The sequence below is a fragment of the Sminthopsis crassicaudata genome, chromosome 4 (assembly GCF_048593235.1).
Source record: "Sminthopsis crassicaudata isolate SCR6 chromosome 4, ASM4859323v1, whole genome shotgun sequence".
Taxonomy (NCBI): domain Eukaryota; kingdom Metazoa; phylum Chordata; class Mammalia; order Dasyuromorphia; family Dasyuridae; genus Sminthopsis; species Sminthopsis crassicaudata.
Window position 1 is genome coordinate 441,286,690 of NC_133620.1, and position 10,881 is coordinate 441,297,570.

Below are 10,881 nucleotides of genomic sequence, written 5' to 3' on the forward strand. Positions count from 1 at the left end.
TCACTGAGCTAAGCAAGCCTTTCTGCCATGACAAGGCAGTGATCCAGGAGAGGTTTCTATATATTTTGTGTACTAAATTAGTTCCAGTGATCAATCTCTTTATTTCTGAGCACAAAATTGTTTTGCCTGATTGTTAGGCCCTGGATAGCAGGCCATACCTTCCTTCCTATGTTAAGTCCTGTATAGTGGGCCATACTCCCTCCCCTCCCCCCACTCCCCTTTTTCATTTCTGCAATTAGACTTAGAAAACTGAGTTTTAAAAAAAAACTTTAAACCTTGAAGTTCCGACTCCCCTTCACATAACATTGTGACACAATGAAAGATAGAAAAGAAAAACAGTCTCCAGTGCTTATCTCTCTGACTTTATCCCTGTCCAAAAACTACCTTGGAAATAGAATTATTGCCAAGGACAATCTCTTGTCCTGCAGTTATGTTAATAGCCACTGTCTATTTAAGAATGGTCTTACTCCCTTGTCTGACAGGGCCTGAGCCACAATCTCCAAGCTGTAAATACCAAGTTAACTCCTCTCTCCCTGCCCTTTCTTTGAAATAAAGATAACAGTTGCTAGACTAATTGCATTCTCAGGTCTGTATTTTGTTTGCTAAAAAAAACAAAAACAAAAACAAAAACAAAAACAAACAAACAAACAAAAAAAGACCACCTTATATACAGTGTTCCTCAGTTGCTCTGGATTAAATGCTTTGGAAGTATATTCTCATTTGGTCAGCTAGCATTCAAGATTAAAAACAATCTTTTCTCACCTTAGTTTCTCTGATATTACATGATTCCTGCTTTGTAATGTGGTTTGAGATCAGACACTGTTAAGTTCCCTTCCTTCTCACTTGAAAAAAATAATTCCCTTGATTTTCTTAAATTTTTATTTGGTTATTATTTTTCTAGTTCTATAATCTTTTATTAGTCTAGTTTGTAGGGTGCTAAATATGAAAGTTATTTTAGGTAATTACACAATTTTATTATATTGTCTCTGCCTACAAATGAGTAATGAATAATTTTCCAATTATTTCAATCTATATTTGTGTAGTGTTTTGTAATTGTTCATATAGTGCCACAAGTATATATTTTTGGAGATCAATATTGCCACCTAGTGGTCATGGAAGCAAAGATGTTTGCTGGATCATAAATTGATAAAAATGCTCTTCCCTCTCCTCTCTCTTCCCCTCATAGAAACCAGATCTCTATGGATAGAGTTAGGGTTCCTGGAATAATGGAGCAAAACAGATACAGAAAAATGGAAGGTTGAAAAAAGAGCTTAATTAACATGGAGTTCAATCTTCATGCAGTTTGAAATTCATGAAGTACTTTTCTGACAATGACCCTATAAATTAGGTTAATAGAAGTATTAACTCTGTTTTATAAATGACCCTCAGAAAGAGGATCATTGATCATCTCAAAATCACATTGATAACAAACTGCTCTCTGCCAGTTTTTTTTTTATGTATCTTTACATCCATTTATAATGTCTTATCTCTCTACTGTCTTCCCTACTGATATTAAAATATCTTTTAAAATAAACAAAGAAAAAAAAATTAGTTCTAAATTCTTTCAAAGTTTCTCTAAAATGAACATGCATAGTCCAGCAAAACAAATCCCCATGTTGGCCATTCTATGTCTCTCTCTGAAATTTAAGTTCATTAATCTCTCTGTTTTATCATTGATCAGAGTTCTAAAGTCTTTCAAAGTTATTTTCCCCTATAATGTTGTCATTCTACAAATTGTTCTCCTAGTTCTGTTCACTTTACTCTTCAGTTAAGGTCTTCTCAGTTTCCTGCAAAACTCTCCATATATCATAATTTCTTATAATTGATAAGTACAAGATTCATTCCAAGTGGGGTGGAAGATAATCTTAAAGGATCAAATACTAGCAGCTGGAGCACAATTTTTTGAAAGAGCATCCTAGAGAATGTGATGTTTTAGATGAATCTTAAAAGAAGCTAACTATTCTAAAAGCAAAAGGGAGGAGCAAATGAGTTCCAGGAATAGGGGCTTTAAAGAGAGCTTTAGAGGGTATCCCCAATCAAAGGGTATGCCCTACTTGAAGATTTAATAAAGGAGAATGAAAAGCAATAGTTAGCAAAGGCAGGGAAAAAAAAAAAAAAAAAAAAACCTGAGAGAACGGAATCATGAAAACTAAGTAAGCCTATCCAGAAGAAGTAGATTGTCAATATTGTGAAATGTAACATCTAAAAATTTAAGATGGGTTTAATAAAAAATGAAGGCAAAAAGATAACTTAAAAAAAAAACTAATGTATTATAAAAATTCTTAGCTTATCTGTATTTTTCTTAAAGGAAATTATATTTCTTTTTAAAAATGAAAAAGAACTCATCACATATTGAGGAAATCAAAGCATCAGAAACCATTTTGCCCAATTGTATGAAAATAAAACTGAAATTAAAGAAAATGGATACATTTCCAAAAATATACATGCACAGATAAACACATAAAGAAATGAAGAGGCCATTTTCCCAATCTCTTTCTCTGACACAAAAATGCTTTTACTATAAGTAAACCAGGGATAGGCAAAATAGAGAAAGAAAACTTTAAGAAGCCTAATGAATATTGACATTAGTGGGCAGACTAAGACAATATATTAGAACATATTAGAAAAGTTATATATTATAACCAGGTTGGGTTTATACAAGGATAGTTCATAAAACATAGTTGGTCAAAAGGAAATCTCATAAAGTGCCATGGTTCATACTAGCCAGATCCTTTAGGCCACTACAATGTTTCTACTGAAGACAACATTGTACTGATTACACTGAGGAATAAAATTTTTACAAGGAAATTTTAAATTTTACAAACTCCACAATTACTCAAAAGGAAAGCTGATCTCTTGACTTGCCATGAACTGGATTTAATTGAATCAGAGTTGCACAAAGGCATCAACCTCACTCTCTTCCAGAATCATCAAAGTCCAGTGGCAGGACAAAAGTCATAATGATTGGTAATGGCCTGAAGTACAGTAAATGACCATTTTTGATCCCTAATCAAATTCTAAATGATCCTCGGTTCATGCCCTTTGGAAGAAATTGTTCTTATTTGTCCAAATGGTCAATTGCTTGGGGTCCTAACTTACCAACAGACTTGAGGCCCCTTGGTTATATTCAATTTGTTTTAGCTTATCTCCCATGACACTTTTTTACCAGAGTACAGCCACTGAGCATACTACTGTTTCTTAGAGTCATAAGTGAGCTAAAAGGCAGATGGACACCATAAATGGATTAACAGTGTTAATCTCATCTTAATATATCTTACCACTCTACTCCTGCCCTCAGCTACTACCCTTTCAGCTACTACCTCCTTTCCAGGGCTAGGCATTTTTCAACTCTTTCTAAATAGCTGCCTTCCCTGAGGCTCAAGGCAAGTGTGATTCCAAGAGGTCTGTGCATGCTATACCTACAAGAATTAAACTCAAGTGTCACTGGTCCTAATTTCTAGATTTTGTTCAGTAATGTCTGAATATTGTTGAACCTCTGACAGATCCAGCTTTCTATTTGCATAGACCTGAATCCTGGAATGACCCTTAGATCTACTAAAGCTTGACCTAAGCAATCATCCCGGATAATACTCAATCTATAGTCACACCCACCAAAGAGATACAATCACTCAAAAAAGTCCCCAAAGCTTCCATATCCTTTAACCTTTGGATTATAGGTTTATAGAAGGAGAAACTGGAATAGTATATGCCAAAAATGGTGCCTAAAACCAAAGCTTTATAGGAAAAGAATTTTAAATTTAAGTTTAAAATTTGAAATTTAAATTACAATTAGAATTCTTAATAAGATTCAACTCAAGCATATCAGAGGATTTTACTAATAGCAAATAGCTGTCATGGGCTGTTGTCTTAGCAACCTATTGTTCACCAAGTAATGCTGTTACTTTTAAGAGCTAAAAATTAGTAGAGAGCAGTTAGGTAAAGAAAGCTTTAAGGATTATTTTCAAAGTTTTTCCCATGGTCTGAAAATGAGTTTCCATTTTTTGTTGTTTGAATTTGGCATATACAGATATCATGGATTTAGAATGGAAGAGAGCTTAGTATTTACCTAGTGGCAGGTGAGTGGATGAGGCAGACCTTAAATCAAGATGGGATTTGAAATCCAACTTGAACTGGAATTCAAATTTTATCTCAAAAATGACTATTTATATGACATTGGGCAAGTCACTTAACCTCTTAGCCTCAGTTTCCTTATCTGTAAAACCCACATAATAACAACATTTGTGTTCTATGGATCTTGCCATGATAAAAATTTGTAAAGCACTTTTTGTAAAAGCACTAAATAAATCATTGCTATTTTTATCATCTGGCCCAGATGAGGCCCAGGGAGCTTATATGACTTTTTCTAAGTCACCCAAAATCAGGATTTGAAAACTCAAGTTCTTTGCCTTAAAATTCAGTTGCTATTGTTTTCCACTGCACCAACTTGCTCATTTCTAATGCAAAAAAAAAAAAAAAAAAAAAGAAGATTGTTTTTCTTAATGTGCCACTTTAAGCGCTCAATCTTATTTTTAATTTCCCTTCACAGTTTATTATTGAATTATAGCATTATACAATTAGGAAACTGTTCAGATATGTGTACAGTGGAAAGCCTCTTAGATAAAATTCTCTTTTTATCTTTTCTTGATATACACTACTATTTTCTAGTTCAAAAAAAAAAAATCATATGCTTCCTTCTTCCCTATTTCCCACAAAATACATGTAAAAGCAACAGAGAATTACAGTCAGTGGATTATGGCTTCCTAGGATAAAGAACATCTGCCCCACTATCAAGAAATAGAAAAGTCTTAAATGCTATTACCCAGTCAGAGCAATGTGAATTTTTTTCTGGATTCCAGTGTCTCAATAAGTTAATTTGGTCCTAGTGAAATGATGCTTTGCTGCTTAAAATAGTCCTTCCTTTCCTCACCACTACTCCCAATGCATAAGCACATTCAAAAGAACTAAACAGAGTTTTAGTTTTATTTCATAATTCCATAGAAGAGAAATTCTTCCTGAATCTTTTCATAATGGGAGAAAAAAATACATGTATTTTCTAACCTAGAAATACATGTGCACCATAAAATCAAAGTTTGAGAAAACAGTAGAGGCCTTAGAGACACCCAAACCCTTCATTTTAAATGTTGGAAAGGTCAAGAGACATTAAATGACTTACCCAACTCTTTAGTTGGTAGTAGAGATGTCAACACTGAAAGAACTAACCAAAGAGTCACAAAGGTTATGCAAACACTATTATATCTGAAAAATAAAATAAAATCAAAAAGCTAACAGTGATTATAAGGAAAAAGATTTTTTTTATTCCATTGGAGGAAGGAAACTATATACGTATATCAAGGCTTTCTCCCATATTGAGGAAACCTGCTTTAGTGTGACAAATCTCAGAAAATATACTAGTGGTACCCACTGAGCTGTAGCCCTGACAGCAACAATGAGACAAATTTTGTTCATAGTGATAAGGTTTGAATCCCTCGATTCCTTGGATTCATGAGGTTAGTGGCAATAAGAAAGTTGTTAAAATCCCCTTTAATTGGCTGCAGGTTTAAAAGTGAAAGAATTCACTTATTCCCGAATTATTCATTGCAATGAAAATGAAAGTTTATTTTTTGGACAGAAATCAATTTGCTAAAAGACTGACTTCTATAGTGGCCTTCTATAGTTCCCTATTAGGGAAATGGAATTTGGCGCTGAGAATGCTTTCTTAGCTAGCAGAAGGGTCCTAGCAGCTGAGCAGCTACCTTAGGCCTTCTGCAAAGAGCAAGTCCAGATACTGCCCCTTTTAAGGAGTCCTGGGGCTTCAAGACTCAGGTTCCCAGGCTTCAATGTTTATCAGTTTTCAGCCCAGATCTCCTTTGAAATTAACAACACTTCAAAGGGGTGCCTTTTGAACAGAATTTCTAATTGAAATCAAAGGATCTCGAATCCCAGAAAGATAATTTATCTTGGCTGGGAGAGAGAGGGAAAGATATGCTTCCCCAGGAAGGGCTGAGACTCCAAAGGCATCACAGATCAAAGGGAATACAACTTCAGTAAAGGGAACAGTTCTCCTCCCCCCCTTCAATAGTAGAGTTTCATGACTGGAACATGGCTCCTGAAGATGTTTGTCCACATCCAGGGATTTCCTGGTGCTGGTATGAAACAATTCTGAGATTTTCCTGTAGCTAAGTTCACCCAAAGGGTAAGCATAAAGGATTGTTGTTAAATCAAGGTCAGTTCTTGCTTGCTGAGTCTTAGGAGTTTTCCAGAGCTAAGCTCTCCCTTCCTTGGAGAAAAGTATAATGCTATAAGCACTGTGCAGGATCCCAATGCAACTGCTACTTGTTAGCTGTGTGTCCTTAGCAAAGCACTTCTCTCTGGGGCAGTTTCCCTCATCTATAAAATGAAAGAGATAGATTAGATAGATTCTAAACTCACTTCTAGCTTTGATATTCTAGGATTCAGTGAAAGACAAAAAAAAAAAAAAACACTCTAGCAAAAGAAATAAAGGGTCTTATTCTTCAGGAGGTAACAGCTGCAGTATTATCCGGGATGGTAACCATGGCAACCTGAGGCCCTCTAGGCCACACATTGTTTGCTCAGCCAAAACCCCTTTTAAGTGCCAGCAGGAGTGGGAAGTCGGGAGACTTCATAAAGAGCCAATCAATCAATCAGCCAATGCTTACTCGAAGAAAGTAGTTCCACTTGCAGTAATAATAAAAATAGTTCACATCTATAATCTAAAAAAAAAAAAAACAAAAAAAAAAAACAACTTTCCTCAATGTGTGTATTATTATTATTTTCCAGGATGAGAAAAATTCAGACTCGGTTCAGTTGCTCATCCAATTAGAAAAAGTGTTCGTCAAGGACTCCAAATCAAATCTCCTGACTCCCAGCCCTGTGTCTAAGATCTGTGGTTTCCACTATGCCATTCTGTTTCTAGAGAGCATCTTGGACAAGCCAATTAAGCTCCGAATAAAGGGATTACTTGCATTAGATGACTTCTAAGGGCCCTTCCAATTTCAGAATTCTTGGAGGCTATTACAAGGGCATTTATCTTTTTTTTTTTTTTTCTGGTAATACAGGTACATTAATTTTTTTGATCCACAATTATTTGTGAATCATGTTAGGAGAGAAAAATCAGAGCAAAAGTGAACAAGCACAAGAGAAAAAAAAAAGCTGAAGAAAAAGAAAAAAACTAAACATGACATGTGTTGATTTACATTCAATCTCCATAGTTCTTTTTCTGGATGCAGATGGAGTTTTCTAACCAAAGTTTGTTGGCATAGCTTTGGATCAGTGAACCAATGAGAAGAACCAGGTTGATCATCACACAATCTTACTATTACTGTGTACAGTGTATATTCCTAGTTCTGCTTGATTTGCTCAGAATCAGTTCATGTCAATCTTTCCATGTCTGTCTAAAATCAGCTTGTTCATCACTTTTTGTGGAACAATAATATTCCATTACTTCATATACCATAACTTATTCAGCCATTCCCCAATTGGTGGGCATCTATTCATTTTCCAATTCTTTGCTACCACAAAAAGAGCTGCTACAAACATTTTTGTGTTTATGGATCCTTTTCCCTCCTTTATGATTTTATTGGGATACTACCTTACTTTCATATAGTATACTCCCAAATACATCATCTTTATTTGACTTTCACAACAACACTATAAAGCATGCAGAAGATACATTATTATTCCCATTTTTCTATTGAGTTAACAAAAGTAATAAAAATAAGGGTATCCTTTGCCATTCGTCTTCAGATATCAGAGAGAAGAAGAAAACAGGCAGCAAGAGATTCTTCTAATAAGGTCCCCAAGCATACACTCTCTCAAGTTTCTTTCTGAAGCAGAGCTTTTCTCTTAGTTAAATGATGGGCTAAGTTCTCTTTTTCCACTATTGGCAAGGTTAGACATTACTTTCATGTACAAAAGGAGACCTGGGTAGCCCCTATGGTCCATGGGTACCATGTCTAGGCAGAAGAGCTAAAAAGGTAATTTCAAGTAATAGTATTATAGAATCATAGAACTGGAAAACAGCCTGAGGGATCGACTATGTCTACAACTCTCCTTATTCTACATGTAAGCAAACAGACCCATCTGTCTTTCTTGAACTCTCTACATGCTTGACAAGCACTCTCTTCTCACTGGATTTTTAGTATACAACTCTGTCCTGGTTCTTCTACTTAACTCTATTCCTGCCCCTTTTCCTGAAACTTCATGCAGTAAACAATGGTTAATTTACCTTTCCACAGGATTCTACAGGGCTTTGCCCTGGGTCCTCTCTTTCTATATCATTTCACTTGGTGATCTCAAATGTCCCCATCTCATGAATTCAACTATTCCCTCTATACACACATATCTTATTTTAAACATTTATTAAGTGCCCACTTAGTGCCAGGCAGTACTAAGTGTTAGGGACACAGAAAGAGGGAAAAGACAATCACTATTCTCAAGAAGCTCACAATACATCCTCCCACATTCAATCAATATTACCTTTGCAACATCTCTTCAAAAATACCTTCCCTCCTCTTACATTGCCCCATCCTGGTGTAGACCCTCATCTCCATACCTAGACTATTACAGCAACCTTCTGCGTGGTCTGGCTGGCCGCTCCATCCTTCATTCAAAGCCCCAAATGATTTTCAGAAAAATTCAGGTTCGATTTTGTCCCGCCCCTACTAAATTAACTTTTTTTTTTTTTTGGACTACTATAATTCACTATAAAATTATCTGTCATTCAAAGCTCTTCACAATGTAGCCTCACTCTTACCTTTCTAGTAATTGCCCTCCTCCAGAAACTCTTTAATCCAATGAATGACACCGACTCCCTTGCTGTTCAAACAACAAGACATCCCATCTCTCTCTGGCTGTCCCCCATACCCCATTCCTTCTCCACTCCCCCACTGGCCTCCCTGGCTTCCTTAACGTTCCAGCTAAAATCCCTTAATTGTAAAGTCTTTCCTGTATTGATTATTTCCTATTTTCTCGTACATAGTTGTTTGCACCTTGACTCCTCCCATTAGATTTCAAAAGGAAGAAAGTCTTTTTTGCCTTTCTTTTTTTTTTTTTTTTGTTGCCACCTATAGAGTGGATGAGTGATTTGCAGTCATACTACTGTGGATGAGAATAGAAAAAGCACAGATTTTTCATTGTACGACGGTCCTTTACAAAAATGAATTCGCCGACTGTTACAAGTGAGAGAGAGAGAGAGAGAGAGAGAGAGAGAGAGAGAGAGAGAGAGACAGAGAGAGAGAGAGAGAGAGAGAGAGAGAGAGAGAGAGAGAGAGAGAGAGAGAGAGAGAGAGATGAAAAGGGAAGGAAAGAAAGGAGACAAAAGAAGCAGATCAGGTTAACGCCTCTCTCCTAAGGGTTGGAGGAGAAAGAACCAATCAGGTTTTAAGCGCGAAGACTGCCTGTTTTCAATCAGGTCCGACTATTCGGTATATAAAAGCAGAAGTGGAGGCTGGCGGATCAGTTTCCTTTGAGTAGCGAAACAGAGCTCTTCGAAATGTCTGGACGTGGTAAGGGAGGCAAGGGTCTTGGTAAAGGAGGTGCCAAGCGGCACAGGAAGGTGCTCCGGGATAACATCCAGGGCATCACCAAGCCCGCCATCCGCCGTCTGGCCCGCCGGGGGGGCGTCAAGCGTATCTCGGGGCTCATCTACGAGGAGACCCGCGGCGTGCTGAAGGTGTTCCTGGAGAACGTGATCCGGGACGCCGTCACCTACACCGAGCACGCTAAGAGAAAGACAGTCACCGCCATGGACGTGGTCTACGCCCTGAAGCGCCAGGGCCGTACCCTCTACGGCTTCGGCGGCTAAGTCTGCAGCGTTTTATCTGGCCAGCCCGCCACGGAAAACCAAAGGCCCTTTTCAGGGCCAACCATATTCTCTCAAAAGAGCTGAATGCTGATATAACGGGCAGCTTTCCAAGTAGGTGGGACTACTTCACTATTGGTGGAAATCTTAATCTTTAGCCAGTTATCTCGTGAGCCAAGAAACTGGCTAAATCACCAAGTTCTCGATGAAAGCGTGTCCCCATCTAAACTAGCTCGAGCTGGCTAGGGTCAATGAGGGCATTTTGTAGGTAAACATATTTGGAACTGCGGCAAGTAATTTTTTTCCCAGACTGCTAATGTGAAGCCTTGGGCCTCGGTCGTTTCCCTAGAAATAAAGACTTTAACTTTAGACATTGTATAATTGGCTCATTTCTAGTCAGTTTATTATCAAACCCCGCCCATTATCACCCCATCCACCATATAAGGAAAAGTAACTTCAAGAAACAATCTAGACTAAAAGTTTTGTATAAGGGGGTTTTTGGAAGGGGTTGGGCAGTGCTTGTTTATTTAATCATGCTCTCGTTACTGTAATCTCGGCATTTCCGCTTCTCTGGAGGTTTTAATAACTTTCTACCTTCACTTTGGAAAGTCTCTTAAGTATAGTCAATTTTGAGTTAGGGTCTCCCTACTCCACACAGTTTGGGGGTATCACGTGGCTCGGCAGAACGACCATCACCCCTATTTGCAGGCAGGAAACCTTGGGACTGTTCTTGTGGTCTTGGGATTGGGGTAGTCTTTCTCCTCTCTACTGCAGCAGAGTGCCTAAAGAGAAAAGATTTAGTGAAGGAGAAAGTCAGTGACTGATCCGAAGTCCTGTGTGCAGATGTTGATTGATCTTGCTGTCAGGAGAACCTACATTCTTGTAAGCAGAAGGCAAACACTCGGAAGTCTGGAGATCGATTGGTTGGATCTAGGGAGACCTGAGGAGAGCCTCTCACATAAATTGTGAGGTGAAACGGACTGCAAAAGACCCTGGGTGTGGGGGGGGGGGGGGAGAGAAGGACTCTGATAATTTGGAGTACAGAGGAGTCTGTAAGGACG

The 10,881-nt window shown here is 37.7% G+C and overlaps 1 protein-coding gene and 1 long non-coding RNA gene across 2 annotated transcripts in view; both read left to right on the top strand.

The window, feature by feature from the left end:
- Positions 1–6,987, top strand: part of LOC141539917 (uncharacterized) — a 9,049-nt gene extending 2,062 nt beyond the window's left edge. The window contains exon 2 of the long non-coding RNA XR_012481415.1: positions 6,799–6,987. This is a non-coding gene — a long non-coding RNA (uncharacterized LOC141539917). The remainder of the gene's footprint in view (positions 1–6,798) is intronic.
- Positions 6,988–9,474: 2,487 nt separating this feature from the next.
- Positions 9,475–9,890, top strand: LOC141539915 (histone H4). The gene has a single exon (XM_074263323.1). The coding sequence runs from the start codon at positions 9,512–9,514 to the stop codon at positions 9,821–9,823; it is 312 nt and encodes a 103-aa protein (XP_074119424.1). The 5' UTR covers positions 9,475–9,511; the 3' UTR covers positions 9,824–9,890.
- Positions 9,891–10,881: the final 991 nt, after the last annotated feature.